Source organism: Rhinatrema bivittatum, chromosome 3 (assembly GCF_901001135.1).
Source record: "Rhinatrema bivittatum chromosome 3, aRhiBiv1.1, whole genome shotgun sequence".
In the NCBI taxonomy this organism is placed as follows: Eukaryota; Metazoa; Chordata; class Amphibia; order Gymnophiona; family Rhinatrematidae; genus Rhinatrema; species Rhinatrema bivittatum.
The window spans coordinates 383,438,797-383,456,680 of record NC_042617.1 but is presented as its reverse complement, the minus strand read 5'-3'; the positions used below and the strand labels follow the sequence as shown (position 1 = coordinate 383,456,680).

Genomic DNA, 17,884 nt, shown 5'->3' with positions numbered 1-17,884 from the left:
CTTATCTTAAAGCAGGCGATTCTCGTTGGGTATACACCTCACTGTATAACAGATTCACGGCATCTCACCATGTGAGAGTGAGTCACCATGTTCAGAAGTGAGTGCTAGGACAGTCTTTGGTATGCAGTCTTACTATGAAACAACACATTGGTGTTGGGACATTTAGTTATTACTGAATTTGGGAGACTGTATCTCGAATTTTGGGGCTATTTGTGATATCGTTTTGTATTTCTACATTTTTACTATGGAAAAGAACTGTTGACAGACTAAATCTTAATAAGTGGGTTTGCACTAGCATAAAAATTCTTCACAAAATTAGTGTTATATTCTGCACATTTAGGGCCTGATTCATCAAGGTATTTTTCCATAGAGACAGAATGGGAGAAAAGCCTCGGTGAATCAGGCAGTTAATAACTGCTTTACAGTCTTTAGAGAGGCTTATTGAAGAGCAGTATCTGTTACAGATTCCTTACTCTTTGAGCAAGTTTTATGTTCTGTTAGATTCTTTTTCCTAAAGTCACGGCATTTCTATAGAGGGTGAGATTTTTTGTGTATAGGGCATTGACTGGGTCCCCTACCCTCTTGTTGAGGAGAGGTAAGTAGGAAGTACAGACTTGGCAGGTGACACCTCTGTCTTATGTACAGATATGATTTTTTTCATGTTATCATGCCTTTTAGTTGATATTCCATCTCGAGGGTGGTTTGCACTGGTCACATCTGTGATTATACCTGATGAGCCAAACTTAAAACTTTGATCATTTCTTGCTACTGCTTGACCCTGGATGAACCTGGAGAAAACTGAATGGATGAAAAGCAATGTTATTCTCTACTTCATATCTTGAGCCTTGGGAAACCAACTTTTCCTGCAGGCTGTGTGCCAGTTTTTGTACAATTTACTTCACCTCCTGAGTAATGTTCAGAAAAGATATGGATCAGCCTTGGCAACTTCTAATTCTAGAAGTGAATCTCCAAGTTCTTGTAGCTTATGATTGTCTCTCAGTTCTTTGAAGGAGAACATCTTCAATGACTTCAGGACTGTCATAGTAATGTTCAGTTCTTCTCCACATCATCACCAAGCCTGCTGAGGGATTTTCTATGTGCACTATCCTTAACCTCTTTATACGTTCTGAGGACTTGCTCCCCAGCCATTTGACATTCAAGTCTTTGATGATGTTATGAACGCCAGTTGCGGGCGGCCATGGCCGGCCCTCCTCACCTCCTCCTCGGGCACAGGGACCGCTGTTGTAAGTTGCGCGGCGGCAGGAAGACGCTCCCGCAACTCCCACACACACTAACCTACATAGGTTCTCAGGGCCTGGGTCTCTTCTTCTGCCACCAGTGGGATAGGGTCCACTGATGGCCGCCAATTACTCCCTCTCACCTCAGCCCCAATGGGATGAGCTCCATGGCAGCCTGCCTAATTTATCTTGTTCTTCGTATGCCAGCAAGGTGGGGTCCACTGGCAGCCACCAGATCCTTTCTCTCTCTTCAGCCACTATAGTATGATCTTTGCTCTTCTGATGCCAGTGGGAGGCAGAACAGGCCTAGCCAGTTCCCCGACCTCAAAACAATTGAAAATCTGTAGCATGACCTGAAGACTGCTGTCCCCAAAGATTTTGACAGAGCCTGAAAAATAAAGAAAAATGATCTAATATTGACAAATCTAGGTGGGCAAAGTTTGTGGAGACCTATCCCAACAGACTCCTAGCTGTAATTGCTTTCAAAGGTAGCACACCAAGAACTGATTCAGGAATGGAAACTTATTCAATTACTGGATTCCAGTTTTGTTTTTTTGAAGATGCTTTGTCACCCAATAAAATATTTTTAACTCTGAAAGGTATCATGATAGGTGGCGTGGGTATGAACCCTAGTTGCTCTGGCATAATTGATGCAGCCTTGTAGGTGAAACTATGAGGCCTACGCTGACAATTGGCAAATGCGCCCTGTAGTGGGACAGGCTGGAGCTTCACCTATACTAGCCGCCTCCCCCGCAGGTTGGGCTCTTGGGTTCTGGCGACTGGCAGGGCTTAGGTGGCTCCCTAGGGCAGTCTGGTAAGCAAGAGTCTGAGGGCACATGGGGGTCAGGGCAGGCAGCAGACTGAAGAAGTCAGAGTCAGGCCTGTTACGCCCATCGGTCGCAGACGGCTCCGATTCGGTTCTTTTCACTTTCGAATAATAGAAGGACTAGGGGGCATTCCATGAAGTTAGCAAGTAGCACATTTAAGACTAATCGGAGAAAATTCTTTTTCACTCAACGCACAATAAAAGTTTGGAATTTGTTGCCAGAGGATGTGGTTAGTGCAGTTATTGTAGCGGGGTTCAAAAAAGGTTTGGATAAGTTCTTGGAGGAGAAGTCCATTAATGGCTATTAATCAATTTTACTTAGGGAATAGCCACTGCTATTAATTGCATCAGTAGCATGGGATCTTCTTAGTGTTTGGGTAATTGGCAGGTTCTTGTGGCCTGGTTTTGGCCTCTGTTGGAAACAGGATGCTGGGCTTGATGGACCCTTGGTCTGACCCAGCATGGCAATTTCTTATGTTCTTATGTTCTTATGACCTATGCTGCTCACCTCCTTTCTCTACACAGCTCCTAGTCTGCGCAGAATGGCGGCCTCCGCTTCCACACGCCGGTCCTCATGGCATGCCCGGAACGATGTGGGCGCTCCCGGCAGCCATCTTTCATCCGGGATTACTTAGGCACGCGCGCGTGCGCCTGCCATCCTTTTAACTACGTCATGGTGGGAACCTCGGGGGCATCCCCACCGCATGACATCACCCACTCACGATACTTAAACCCAGCTGACCATCTGAGCTACGAGTTAGCAAGGAATCTCATCCTGCTAGTTCCGCTACCTTGGGACTTCTTCACTGACTACAGGGTGACCTAGTCACCCGCTTCTCGGGAGCCTTGCCACACTCAGGGCTATCTGCTCCTCGGAGAGCCATCTCTCTCTCTTCTCATTTCAGTGAGTTCCTGCATCGTTCTCATTTACTCCTGCTAATCCTGCTCCAGTCATCCTTGGGGTTTCCTACCTCTGCCTCTACCTCCTCTGTGTGAGTTCTTGACCTTTGTGGCATGGATTCTCGGGTTACCCCACTCACGGACCATTACCGGATCCATCGTGTCTTGTGCATTCTACCAGCGGCTTCCGGCCTACCCCGCTCTGCGGACCACTACCGGCACGGCCAGCAGAAGCCAGCCTAGATAAGTATCCACTGGGACTCTCTGCACTGCGGAGTTCTCAGGACTGATCAGCTGATTCCAGCTTCGTCAGCTTGCTCTTCAAGATTTGTTGCTGCACAATAAAGTTGTCTCTCTGTTGTATCTCTGCTGAGACCTTGCCTGTCGGGGTAAGGGCCCACAGGGCTCCTCCCTGTGGGCAGAGTCTTTGCTCGCCTCGACCCAAGGGACCACTATTAAGTTCAAGACACACCGAACAGAACAAGGCCAAGGTCAGGTCAAGGATGCAGATAAACGTTGTCAGGTCCAGGCAGCAGGCAATTGTGGTCAGGTCCAGACAAGAGGTCAGATCCAGGTGGCAGGCAATCATGATCAGGTCCATGTAAGAGGTCAAGATCCGGAGAGTCAGGCCAAGGGTAGACGAAGACACACAGTGAACACTAATGTGACTAACAGATTAAGACACCGCTGGACAAGAACAACAGGATGTTGCAAGGCTGGGCAAGAAAAGCTGGTCTAGGCAAGGCTGGACGAGGCACAGGAACCAGGAACACAGGAACACCAAGACGATCAAGAATGAGGAACAAGAGAAACATGTACTGCAAAGCAGAAGACCCATTGCTGAGCTACTGCTAATTGTCCGAGACCATCTTAAGTAGAAGGAGCAGGTGACATCATTGGAAGGTGCTGGGTTCGGGTTTCCCACATGGGCCCTTTAAATATAAGTGCGTGACATGCGCACACACCTAGGGAGACCCAGAAGAAGCAGGAATGAGGTGGAGCCTGGACACCGCATTGGTGTGCGAGCCGTGCAGCGAGACCCTGACATACTGGAGCAGCTTTTCTGCCACGTGCGGCTTTAAGCGGTGTCAGGGGTAAGTGAGACAGCTCTCTGGGCCCTCCCACAAGCTGCACATTGTAACAGGTATGGCATATGGTATGGTGATGAGTGGGGATAAAAACTCCTCATTTAAATGCAAGCAAGCGAAAAATGTTCATAGAAGTGTAAAATTTTGATAGCCACCGTAATTCTGGAGTGTGCACAGAGGCACATTATGTGTTTGGTTATACAGGATCAAGACTCATGTTTGTATTACAATATAACAAAGAATTTATTGCCTCTAAATGTTCAACAAGAATTGGACTCTTTTAGGAAGAAAGATGAGGCCTTTTTTTTTCAAAAAGCCTATGGCTAACCCACTTTGTTGTTATTGCCTGCTCTTTAAAGTTTGTTTGTTTGTTTTTTTTAGAACTGCTGACGTTTTAATTTTGATTTGTTTCAGATTTTATGTTTATGTGTTTAGGGTATCATTTGTTATTTGTTCAATGTTTTATGTCATACTTTTAATTTGTAGCCTGCTAGGAGCAAGTGTTTTCAGACTTGCAGGATAGAAATGTCCATAAATAAGGATCTACGGCATTGTAAAAAGAAGCACACTGGGCAGACTACATGGGCCTCTCTGCAGTCATAGTTTACATTTCAGTGAGGAGGGCCGAAAGTAAATCTTTCCGTCTGAGCACACCGGATTAAAAACGTTGTGACACACATACAGTGTCCAAATAAAGGCCTTGTGCCCTGTTTCTTTGAGAGAGAAAGAGGCCCTTCAGTAGAGCAATGCAGATGAAATAAAGGAAAGCTGAAGTCAGCGAATAGCAGCACTTCCAGGACTGCTTATTGAGGGCGGCTGTAGTGTCCATTGCTTCCAGCTCAGCTCCCTTTGCAGGTGATGTGGGCTCAGCATTACATCATCAGAAAAGCAGGCAGGAGGATTGTGTTGCCAAGCTGACTACATCTAACAGGAATGCATTAGCATAGAGCACTAAGCAGCTAGCCAGTGCCTTCCTGGATAGGAGGAGAGTGATGGGGTGGAGAGGGGAGACCAGGGAAGGGGGCCACGGAGTGAGAGGACACATCATTTTACATTGAACCTAGCATCGGTTTTTAGGGTCAGAGTCCAACTGTCTCCTACAACCATATCTAATTATGGCCAAGCACTTCAAAAAGAGAGTTTAACTCGTGCCAGATTCACTGGGTCAGAACTTTAATTATATGGCGCAGATCTTCGGTTCTTCTGCTAATGTCACAGGGAGGGATCATAAGTTATTGATTGCATTTAAACACCAGTCTTCAATTATTCTGTTTTAGCAAACTGATACTTTTAGTTTACTATATCTGTTAACAAAATCTTGGTCCTTCCTTATTGAACAGCAAACCCAGAATCTAAATCTGTTGTTGATGTTATAGGTGGAATAAATTTAATGAAGACCAGGAAGTCAGGACTCAGAATGTTTGGAGAAGCTGCTATTTCCTGATCTGTGTCACTGTTTCCAATCATCCTTACAATTAATATTCTTTCTTTCTTTCATTACTGGGATTTATTACCCACCTTTTTGAATAGGAAATTCATCCAAAGTGGCGAACAACAATTGGAGATCAGCAGCCGCTTAATTCTAGTCTGAGTAAGTAAGGGCTAAACATGAAGTAATTCAACAGTAATGATTAAACTTAAAATACCGCAGCAGGAGCGACTAAATTTAGAAATAAATAAACAATAGGTTGTAGGAGTACATTCAAGCAGGCACTATTTTTAAAGTAAAATATTTATCAGCGTTTTGAGGTAAGGGAAGCTTGCACAAGGATGGAAGAAGCAAAGCAAACTCTATTTTGCTGTTAATATTAAGCATTTTAAATGCTTAAATCAACTTTAATCTCAAATATATTACAAATACTCTTACAGGCCGATACAGTAAAGTTCACGGGAGAGTGGGCGAGTGCCCGCTTTCCCGGCACGCGCACAGGCCATTCTCCTGAGCGCGCGATTCACTAAAACAAATTATTCAAATTAGGTCCCGTGGTAAAAAGAGGCACTAGGGACACTAGCGCGTCCCTAGCGCCTCTTTTTTGACAGGAGCGGCGGCTTTCAGCGAGTTTGACAGCTGATGTTCAATTTTGCCAGCATCGGTTCTTAAACCCGCTGACAGCCACGGGTTCGGAAACCGGACGCCGGCAAAATTGAGTGTCCAGTTTTCATCCCTTGAGCCGCGGGCTGATTTAAAATTTTTTTAATTTTTAATTAGTTTTTAATTTTTGAAACCTCCAATTTAATATCGCCATGATATTAAGTCGGAGGGTGTACGGAAAAGCAGTTTTTACTGCTTTTCTGTGCACTTTCCCGGAGCCCGCAGAAATTAACACCAGCCTTTGGGCAGGCGTTAATTTCTGAAAGTAAAATGTGCGGCTTGGCTGCACATTTTACTTTCTGTATCGCGCGGGAATAACTAATAGGGCCATCAACATGCATCTGCATGTTGCGGGCGCTATTAGTTTCGGGGGGGGGGGGGGGGGGGTTGGACGCGCGTTTTCAACGCACTATTACCCTTAGGGGTAGATTTTAAAGAAGCGCGATCAGCCTACTTTTGCTTGCGCATCAGACTCAAGCAAAAGTACGCTGGATTTTAGTAGATACGCGCGGAGCCGCGCGTATCCACTAAAATCCTGGATCGGCGCGCGCAAGGCTATCGATTTGTATAGCCTGCGCGCGCCGAGCCGCGCTGCCTCCCCCCGTTCCCTCCAAGGCCGCTCCGAAATCGGAGCGGCCTCGGAACTTTCCTTTGCCCTCCCCTCACCTTACCCTCCCTTCCCCTACCTAACCCACCCACCCGGCCCTGTCTACACCACCCCTTACCTTTGTCGGGCCCCCGAAACACCGCGACGACTGGGCCCGCCCCCCCGACACGCCCCCAACACGCCCCCCTCCGAAAACCCCGGGACGTACGCGAGTCCCGGGTCTGCGCGCGCCGGTAGGCCTATGTTAAAATAGGCTTACCGGCGCGCAGGGCCCTGCTCGCGTACATCCGCCCGGTTTTGGGCGGATTTACGCGAGCAGGGCTCTGAAAATCCGCCCCTTAGGGGTAGATTTTCAGACGAGCGCGAACAGCCTACTTTTGTTTGCGCTCCAGGCGCAAACAAAAGTACGCTGGATTTTAGTAGATACGCGCGTATCGGCTAAAATCCTGGATCGGCACGCGCAAGGCTATCGATTTCGTATAGCCTGCGCGCGCCGAGCCGCGCAGCCTACCCCCGTTCCCTCCTAGGCCGCTCCGAAATCGGAGCGGCCTAGAAGGGAACTTTCCTTTGCCCTCCCCTCACCTTCCCCTCCCTTCCCCTACCTAACCCACCCGCCCGGCCCTGTCTAAACCCCATCCTACCTTTGTCGGGGGATTTACGCCTCCCGGAGGGAGGCGTAAATCCCCGCGCGCGAGCGGGACTCCTGCGCGCCGGGCCGCGACCTGGGGGCGGGTACGGAGGGCGCGGCCACGCCCCCGGACAGCCCCGGGCCGTAGCCACGCCCCCGCCCCCGCCCCCAAAACGCTGCCGACACGCCCCCGCAACGTCGCGCGCTCCGGCCCCGCCCCCCGACATGCCCCCGACACGCCCACTCCAAAAACCCCGGGACTTACGCGAGTCCCGGGGTTCTGCGCGCGCCGGTGAGCCTATGTAAAATAGGCTCACCGGCGCGCAGGGCCCTGCTCGCGTAAATCCGCCCGGTTTTGGGCGGATTTACGCGAGCAGGGCTCTGAAAATCCGCCCCTTACTGAATAAGGGGTAAAGCTAGTGCGTCGAAAACACGCGTCCAAACGCGGGTTAACAGTGCGCTCCGCCGGAGCACACTGTACTGTATCGGCCTTTTAGTCAACTTTCTAGATCTAAAATTAATCTAGGGAAATAAGGACTGAATCCAGAAAACAGGAAAAGATTTTCCACTGGATGAGCCATTTAAATAAGCTCCAACTTCATTAAAGTCTGAATGTTGCATTTAAAGGATTTATAAGGTGGCTTGAATATAGACACTGTAAGTGAAAGGGCATATTATCATTAAAACAGAAGTCTGTGACTTTTCATGATATGAATACGTGAAATCAAGCAGTTGAGTACAACCTGCTGAAGAATTTTCTTCGTGTAAAATTGTTTGCATTAAACCGTACTGGATTGTGCCATTACTCAGGTGTGTGTCTGTTCCGTGTTTTTGGTCGCAATCCATGATGTTCCCAAAACTTTGTCATAACAACTTTACAGCCACAAATAAGCATTGCTTTCATACCTCAGGATTACTAAGCTGCTGAAAAAGTGCAGCGTACTGTTAGACAAATATTTCTAATACCATTTTGCTTCCAAGATTCTCCCGGGGTTTATTTACTAAGCTGTATTAAAATGGGCTTTTGCTATGATTTCAATGCCAAATTTACCAAAGGATGTTAACCCTTTAGTAAATCCAGCATCAAAACTGGATGTAATGTGGATATGTTGCTGCTACTATTAATGCATTAGCATTGCCAGCAGTGTTACCCTATGAACCCTGCTTAACCTGGAAGGCTGCCGGCCCCCTTTCCTACTCAACTTCAAAGGTGGCTCTGGGTCAAAGACCCAGAAGATGAGGGCCAGACAGCACCCCTGCCATCAGCACTGGTGACTCTGAATTAGTAAATGGCATCTGGAGAGGTCATCTGATACCATGTTTTAATTTGGGGTTGCAAGGTTTAAAGGCAGGGTTACTCTCTGCCCCCCCATCATTGTCACCTTTTGTGTATTGACTGGGATTCCCTTCCTGCAGGATTGTGAGCGCTCCCTCCACAGCATCCCCAGGCCTGGCTGACCTAGGTCCTCTGCATGGCGGTGAGAAGCGCTACCACTGAGCCACAGGGCTGTCGCAGTGCACCCAGCTCAGATGAGAGGGGGTAAATTGAGTGTAGTTCTGCTAGGGCCCCAAAATGTCAAGAATACATTTAGAAAAATAAATGATAAAGTAATAAAATAACAATTGCAAAGAATGTCTGCAAAAAGAAGCTCTAGCTTTAATCTTGACTGTAATGAAATGTCACTGGTGACGGAACATAAGCACTAGATAGCTATTTGTGGCCCTGGAACTTTGTATTTGTCCGTGCAGCAATGGACTATGCTTCTGACAGCACACCAAGACTACGTTCAATTTAAAAAGGTAACTGCACATTCAAAGCAGATGCACTATCCAGATTTTGACATTATATTTATTATTAAGGGAAGAAAATGTAGCATAGTACAGAAGGATATAGTATTTCGAACTGCATGGCAGGTACATGTTGCTAAGGAACAATGACATTGAGTGGGCTCTATAGCTATCTGCATTGCGAATTTCCTTATCTTTAACCTTGTGCTTCTGACATGTGTACTGTACATTAGTTGCCATTTCCTGTTTTATAAAACAATTCCAAGAGTGGTCACTATTTTGTCTGAGTCTTCTTAAACACAACATACAACAGGCAGTCATGAGGTTTCAGAACAGGCAAGTAGTTATTGCCTGCCACAACTAATGTGTTGGCCAACTTACCGTTCCCGTTCCTGCTCTAGCAGATTGGTGAAGTCGTCGCTCTTGTTCATGTAGTCTGCGTGTTTGCGCTTCTCGTTCTCCAACTCATAGACAGTGCGCCGATGGCACTTCTCTGCCAGCAGCAGCTGCTCCAGCATGCGTCGATAGGTTTCCTTCTGCTTTTCCTCCAGCCTGTCCAGCTGATTGAAAAGGGACATGGAGAATGATACTGCTGAAAGAATGCAGCACATGTTTCATCACAGGCATACCAGCCCCGCAATTTATTGTTTGCAAAATTTGAGTTCAACAATTTGTTGTTAACCCCCTTGGCTGCTTGAACTAAAGCAGTGCTTAGGACCAAGGCTGCTGGCTGTCTGAGAACGGTATAGTATTGCGACTTTCCAACTTGTACATAACCCTTCTGAACACATGGGGACCCATTCATACTACCAAACCTGCCATTTGCCTCTCTCAGAAAGGTAGGATGGTAACTTTTTCCATAGATCACAACTGGATCCCACATCACCCATCCAATCTGCTCTTCCCATTTCCACCCCTCAGTCCTCTATTTTCTCTCCCTCCCCCAGCAGATCCCAATAGATCCCCAGTCCAGGACTCAGTCAAGGTTAAAACAAGCATGTAATAATATAAATGTAACCTAGTATTTCAATGATTTCCCAGCTAACAATAATAACTTGTGAAACATGCCTTTCCTTCCCTACCATATTTATTTTATTTATTTTGATTTATATTCTGCTTTGCAACCACTTCAAAGCAGATTACATTCAGGTATTGTAAGTATTTCCCTGCCCCCAGAGGGCTTACAATCTAATAGCTAAATGCACTAAGCCACAATTTTAATTTTGCAAGAGATGTCTCACTATCGCAGGTGGGTAATCACCATGATAGCAGGCCCCTTCCCCAAAAGCACATTGCAGCTCTACTACCTGGTGCGAGGCAAAACAATGTGGCATCAGCCCTTTATGTGTGAGGGTGGCTCCAATCTCACAGGGCCGCCATCGCCTTAAAGGGCCATGTTAAAAAAAAACAAAACCCAGTAAAAATCTAAAAAGGTGCCCTCACCCTCACCCCAGGGCCACCACTCGAGGTGGCCCCAATATCCCAAATTAAAAATAGAAAATAAATATTCACAAGACGACGGCCCCCATGACCCTGTCAAAATACAATAAAAGAGTATCCCCCACCTCCCCTTTCAATACTATTATGTCCTGACAGGTATCCCCCTTCCTTCCACACCCCCCATGATAAACAAATAATGGTTGGGATATAGGGTTCCCCTAACCCCTTCCCCCTGGATCCCCCAAGTGATAGAAAATCTCATTGAGATCTAGTGGAGAACCCTCTCCCACCTCACCACACCTCCTCAAACCCCCCCCCCCCCCTCCTGCACCCTTAATCTCCAAAATCAACATAGGATCCAGTGTTGGGGCTTGGAGTACCCCCTAGCCCTGAGTTTGGTCGGCACCATTTTTCAAAATGGTGCCGACCCGACCTTGCCCCAGTTACATGACTGGGGCAAGGTCTGGGCACCGGACCTTGGCCATTTGGTCCTAATGTTCCCGCATTAGATGACCATTTCTTCAAGAGGTGTTGTTACATTAACACAGCTGACCGCTTTCTAAGTCGGCCACGTTAATTTATTAACATCAAATTGTCTATTCCTAAGCTGCTTTGCATAGATTTGCAAAATTCACGCATTCAAATCCCCTGTAAAGCAGCTCGTTGTAACAGAGGAGAGAATCTGGGCAGGGCTATGCAAAATATCACGTATATTATTGTGCAATATCTATAGTTTAATGCATGTTAGAGCCCTACCACAGCTTGATGCATCTCCCAGTTAATTTGTACCTGAAGTAATGGAGAGTGGAGTGACTTGCCCAAGGTCATGAGGAGCAGTAGTAGGATTTGAACCCTGGCTTGTAATCCATTTCTCTAACCACTAGGCTGCTCTTGCAGTCCACTTCTGATCTTTTTTTTTTGTTGCCACCGCATACCTGCATCTCTCCAGGCTTCTCTACAACTCTTTCTGTCCATCCAGTGCTCCTACCATGTGACAGGGGCCGGCCAATGGCACGGTTACCCTGTCACATGGTAAGGGCAAAGGGCCATCGGCGCCATTTTTATTAGTGGCAGCCGACGGCCCTAGAGCAGGAGATCGCTCCTGGGGCCCACTGGACCACCAGGTAATTTTAAAACCTTTTTTTTTTGGGGGGGGGGGGGGTCGGGAGGGTGGTGGAGGCTAAGGGAGTGGTTTTAAAGGATCGGGGTGGGTTTTTTGTTTATCGGCCGACAGCCCGAGCGCAAGAGAATGCTCCCGGGACCCCTGCTGGACCACCAGGTAATTTTAAAATGTTTTTGGGGGGTCAGGAGGGTGGTGGAGGTTAAGGGAGCGGTTTTAAAGGGTCAGGGTGGGTTTTTAGGTTGTGTCCTAACTCCCGTTAGTGTGCACTAACCCGATTAACGATTTTTTCACGATAAATCGGTGGAATTTCTATTGTATCGCACTCTTTAATGATTAATGATGATTTAAAAAATATCAGACAATATTTTAAATCGTCAAAAACCGATTCACATCCCTACTGACTGGTCTTCGTAGTGACCTGCTGTATCCGATTTGATAGCTACAACTGGAACCAATTTAAAACTTATCTCTAATACCCTTTACTTCTAAAAAGTCAATGAACAAATCATGAATGAGTGTATCAAACACTGAGGATAAATCAAGCAAACCAGCAACTCAGAGCATCCTTAACAAGGTGTCTGTAACATTCATCAAAAAGCAATACCAATACTGATTTCGAACTATGGGAGACCTGGAACCCTGATTGAAAGGGATCCATTAGATGATTCTCCTCAAGGTTAGGGAGTAGGCTCCTAGTAGGGCAGGGATCTCATGTATCTCTCTGGGAACGTTTGAGTTATAGCCACCCTGATTGCTGTTGATTAGCAGAGGGTTGGGTGGGGAAGGAATGGAATAATACTTATTTATTTATTTTATTTGAGCTTTTTTTCTATACGGACATTCATGCTTAGACATATCACATCGATTTACATCGAACCAGGTTATATATTACATCAAACAGTAGAAACATTGAACAAATGATATATAAATTACATTGAGCAAATGATATATATATTAGATCGAACAGTGGATACATCAACCAAAGAAGAAATCGAATAAGGGTAATATCTAACAGGGAGAGGTGGGTACATATGTGAACAAGGGTCCTAGGTGGGCACATATGTGAACGAGGGTAAAGTCCTTCACCAGTAGCGTAACCTTAGCTCTATCATCACTTCCCAACTAATTCACATTTTCTCTCGTTCTCCAACCCACTATCATCACCTGCCCCCCCTACAGAGATGACCCCAGCATACTTCCCCTTCCTCTCTCCCTGACCCCAGTACTCCCTTTGCTCCCACTCCCTATAAGTTACAGCTCCATGACTTATACACCCTCGCTCTACCTTTAACTGAGTGTGCTGCAGACTGAGTGCTGTGTGTGCCCCTTTCCAGTTTCTCCCCACTTGGCTGCCTGCAGTGTCTACTCCAGGCTCGCCCCACTTCTCCTGTTCTCTGCAGGCTTACTGAAGAAGGGGCGTTCTGGGCTGTATACAGATAGACCCTGAGATTTCTAGTGTTTCCTTTGAGACTTTGCAACTGAAGCAAATTCCCAGAGTCTCAGGGTGAAATCCTGAGAGTTCCCAGGTATGTCTTTCTGTGATGTTAAAAGCTTGGACGTCTTGTAGTAGAAAGTTCCCAGAGTGTTCAAAAACCAAAATCTCTCATTCTTCTCAGTGGGCAGTGACTGGTAGGAAAAAATTCCTCCCAAAATAATAGGAACAAAACTCTCTACAAAAATACTTCTATTTTCTTCTCTGCCAAGTTACTGCTGTCCCCCTTAGATGGGTGAAAGGAATCACAGCATATTATCCTGCCCTCCCAAGGCAGGGGGGACAAGCCTCCTTAGAAAAGAGCAGGCTTCCAAAAAACCAAAAATCTCAGGAAAAACAGCTCTTCTCCAAAACTCCTCTTTCATTCTCCCAAGACAATCTGTTCCAGACCATGGGGTACTGGCCTAGTCTCTCTTCCCTTGGTTCTAGGCAGTCATCCCCTTCATAATCTCAAAAAGAAATGCCCATTCCGCTGGATCAGGCTGTGGGCCCCAACAGACGGCGAACACTCCAAAACTCTCCTGTAAATTAAAAAACCCAAAAGCCAATTCAGAATGCCTAAGCTAAAATCCACAATGCCGTCCGTGCACAGCCTTCTCTTATTGTGCATCCAGACCAATCCAGAGAAGCCTCGGTGGAGGAGCCTGCAAACTAGAAGATTTTAGCCTAGTGACTAAACTAGGTACCAAATGGGATAGTGGAGACCTAGGGGTCTTTACACAATAACAGGATAATTTTCAAAGGAAAATGTAAATGTAACATACTATCGTAGCAATTTTCAAAAATCCATTTACCTATGGTAAGTGCATTTAATATGAGTAAAATCTATTGAAAATTCAATAACATATATTGTAGCAATTTTCAAAAGCCTGATAGGAAGAAGTTGAGGCACAGTTACAGCCTTCATTTCCTTTCATTCCTGGCTTTTGCAGGATGTCCTCCTGGCAAATGCCGGGCCGCGACATTTTGGTAAATGGCTGCCGCCCAGTCACGCAGCTTAGAGAGGGCCATTGCACCACCAAGGATGCTTTTTTAGGTAAGGGGGGTCCAGGGGCTGGGCATCGGTGTCCACTAGACTACCAGGGATCTTTTTTTGTTTAAGGGGCGGCCCAGGGAGGGGGAGCGGTCCGCTGGGCTACCAGGGTCATTTAAAAAAAAAAAAAGAGGATCTGGGGGGTAGAGGTCCAGGCCTTCCAAGGCTGGATTTTTCAGTCAAGGGTTGGGGTTGGGGATGGAAATGGGGCTTCCCCTGTATAGTAAAAGTTTATATATTTTTACTTTTGCAACTATGGGCTGCCTGCAAGGTTAGCTGGGGCATGAGAAGGAGGGGTCTAGGTAGACCCTGGGGGACATTCTTGGGGCCGAACAGCCCCTTGAATGCTAGGCTGCAGATGCATCGGGACGAGCATTAAACATTTGGGAAATAACACAGCTTGTGAATTATATGGGTAGTAATGGGTTCATTTAAATATATGCAGTGACAGGCCTGGAATAATGCAAGACATTTGAAATATCTTTTGTTATCCTTGTGTTAGGCTACTTAGTCTGCGAAAAACACTGCTTTTGCATAGGAAATGGCCTACCATGGCTCAGTGAATGACCCCCTACATTTGTACCTGAGACAATACAGGGTGAAGTGGCTTGCCCAAGGTCACAAGGAGCAGCAGCTGGATTTGAACTTGGGTTTCCCTATGGCTTAGTTTGCTGCTTTAATCTCTAGGCTATTTCTCCACTCTGTTAGAAGGTGAAAAGTACTAGACTGAGTCAGACTGAAAGTCCATCGGCCCATCTCAGACAGTGGCTAAGTTGAAATCCCAAAAAGTAGATCCATTCTTTGTTGCTCATTCCAGAAATAAGCAGCGGCTTTCCCCAAGAACCTGGCTAATAATTATTTAGAGACTTTTCTTGCAGGAACTTGTGCACCCCCTTGCACGCGCCGACCCCGAATTTTATAACATGCGTGCGCCTCTGCGCGCATGTTATAAAATCGGGCGTACATGTGTGCGCGCTGGGTAGCGCTCGCACATGTATGCCCACGTGCACCCTTTTAAAATCTACCCCAATGTCTATCGACTCCTTCTGTCAAGATTCTCTCAAAAGAAAAACAGATCCAGGACCTTCAGTGGTCACCAATGACTATATGGCATTTTGTCACCATCTGAAAATGTCAGTCTTCATCCAGCAAGGTCATGGACCTTCCTAACCTACCCTATAGGCCAACCAAGCAGGTAAACAGCCTTAGCTAAGCCTTTCATCCCCATTTGGCATTCCCTAAGGACATATATTGATTCTCCTTGTTAATTACCATAATGATATGCATAGATTTTCATCCTGGAGAGGGTAATTTTTCAAACCACCTGGATAGTAGTAAAGTTTGCATGCACATTGGACATGATTTTAAAAAGCAAATGCACTTTACTCATGTAAGTGGTCGTTTGAAAGTTGCCACAATATATGCCATTGAATTGTCCGTAGGATTTCCTTGCATAAGTGCACTTTACTCGAGTAAATGGCTTTTGAAAATTGCTTTGATGGTATGTTACATTTACACCTGTAATTCCTTTTAAAATTACCTCCATACACTTTACCAAGTATTTTCAAAATGAACTTATGGATGTAAGTTAGCTCTGAAAATGCTTGAGAAAGTGCCCCAGGTATGTGCACACATTACCTCACACAAAGTTACAACTGCTCTTTGAAAGGTGTAACTTGTGCGATGTAATTTACACACACACTTTTTAAAATAGGTGCATAAGTCTAGGCTCCACCCCAAAATCCCTCTGCAGTTCATGTATAAATGCATGTGTAAATAGGTTACAAATAGGCTTTTATGTGCACAGAGCCCTGTCTATTTTGGTACAACCATTCATATGCATAAAACTGAAGTTAATGTGCACAAATGGTTTTGAAAATTACTTGCTTCATATCTACACATATAACCCCTGAATTCAACGATAACTCTTATCTCCATTGCAATCCATTCTTATTGTTATCTACTTTGAAGTGAAAAAGGAAAAGTGAAAAAGAAATCATAAATTAAATTTCAATGATTACATTGACGCTAAGGTCCTTTCTATGAGGGGTAACTCTTAAGGTGGAACCCAGCATTGTGTATGATTAGTTAGGATTATTTTTCCCAAAGTGCATCCCGTTGCATTTGTCCACACTGAATTTCATTTGCCATTTACCTACAGAGTTCTCCAGCCTCACGAGGTCCTCCTGTAATTCAGTCTGTTTGTATTTCAACTACTTTGAATACATTTTTTGTCATCTGCAAATTTGATTGCCTCTCATTGCAACTTTTTCCAAATCATTAATTAACACATTTTAAAAATTGGCCCCAATACAATCCCTGGGAATGCAGCAATTTACATTTTTCCATTGGGTAAATTGCGCATTTAGACCTAATCTGTATTCTGTCCTTTAGCCAGATGGATTTCTCGTTCCTCATGTGTTTTTGGTGGTGCAATAAAACTCTAGTGTTTATAAAAAGATTCTCTTTTCTTTCCAAGAGCCATTTTTTTTTCAAATTTACTTTCAAGGATATCTTAACACAATACATGCAATTTAGTTGCAAAAATTGCATCTTTAATTTTTCAGGATTCTTAATGCTGAGCTCCATGACTTTTATAACTTCTCACCATGAATTCATCCCCATCCCCCTCCCCATCCATTTTCCCTTAACAAAATTACAGTGCTGATGATTACCTCTGCCATTGGTATTTCATAGACATCTTCTCCTAAGGATTTTTCTTTAGCAAGAAGGGCATCCCCATATAGTTCTCGCAAGACATCCTCTGGACCTGAAAAGCCATAGTGAGCTTCCAAGACTTCAGGTTTGGTCTTCTCTGTCTTCAGCATGTGGATAACATCCTCTCTGGCCTGTGGCAATATAATTTGATACAGTTAAGCAAGCAGCTATCAACCCCACAATCCAATCATTGTTTACTACAGCTGAAATGGTATTGTGTGTGTGTTCTTCAAGGCTACTGGTCAGCTCACTAAGCATTTGCAGTGCTTTTGATAAGGGTTTGCCAATTAGAGATTAACTGAGCTGGATGAGCCATGAGTTGCTAAGAAAGCATCAAGCAGAAGAGGAAACATGCTAATATTAAACTACACATAATTTTGCGGTCATCTGGTGGGATGAATCAGTCTGCATGACAGCAGCCTTTCTGTGCAGTCGACCATAGTGTATCAGATTGGAACTGCCACTAATGCCTCAGACATCCAAACCAGTTAAAGCTCCCTTTCCCTTTTCCCTTCTTCCCTTCTTTCTTAATCTTAGGGTGAACTGGCTAGAATTTTCTCTGCGTGCAATAATTTGTCTCCATATAATGGTCCATCTTCCAGTACATCCCATGGGAGATACACATAGAAACATAGAAATGACAGCAGAAGAAGACCAAACGGCCCATCCAGTCTGCCCAGCAAGCTTCGCACTTTTTTTTTCTCATACTTATCTGTTACTCTTGGCTCTTAGTAAGCTTTTGGTTCTATTTCCCTTCCACCCCCACCATTAATGTAGAGAGCAGTGTTAGAGCTGCTTCTAAGTGAAATATCTAGCTTAATTAGTTAGGGGTAGCAACTGCCACAATAAGCAAGCTACACCCATGGTTATTTGTCTACCCAGACTATGTAATTCAGTCCTTGTTGGTTATT

The 17,884-nt window shown here is 45.4% G+C and overlaps 1 protein-coding gene across 5 annotated transcripts in view; it reads right to left on the bottom strand.

Annotated features, from left to right (window-relative positions):
• The window catches only part of FILIP1 (filamin A interacting protein 1), a 324,967-nt gene that overhangs the window by 118,743 nt on the left and 188,340 nt on the right, over window positions 1–17,884 (bottom strand). For all 5 annotated transcript variants that reach the window (XR_003855647.1, XM_029595603.1, XM_029595604.1 and 2 more), the window contains exons 3-4: window positions 16,931–17,104; window positions 9,549–9,727 (exon numbers count right to left, since the gene is read on the bottom strand). Coding sequence is in view for 4 of the 5 variants with exons in the window: in XM_029595603.1 (XP_029451463.1) it covers window positions 9,549–9,727; window positions 16,931–17,104 (353 nt within the window). In the remaining variant the exon portion in view is untranslated. The remainder of the gene's footprint in view (window positions 1–9,548; window positions 9,728–16,930; window positions 17,105–17,884) is intronic.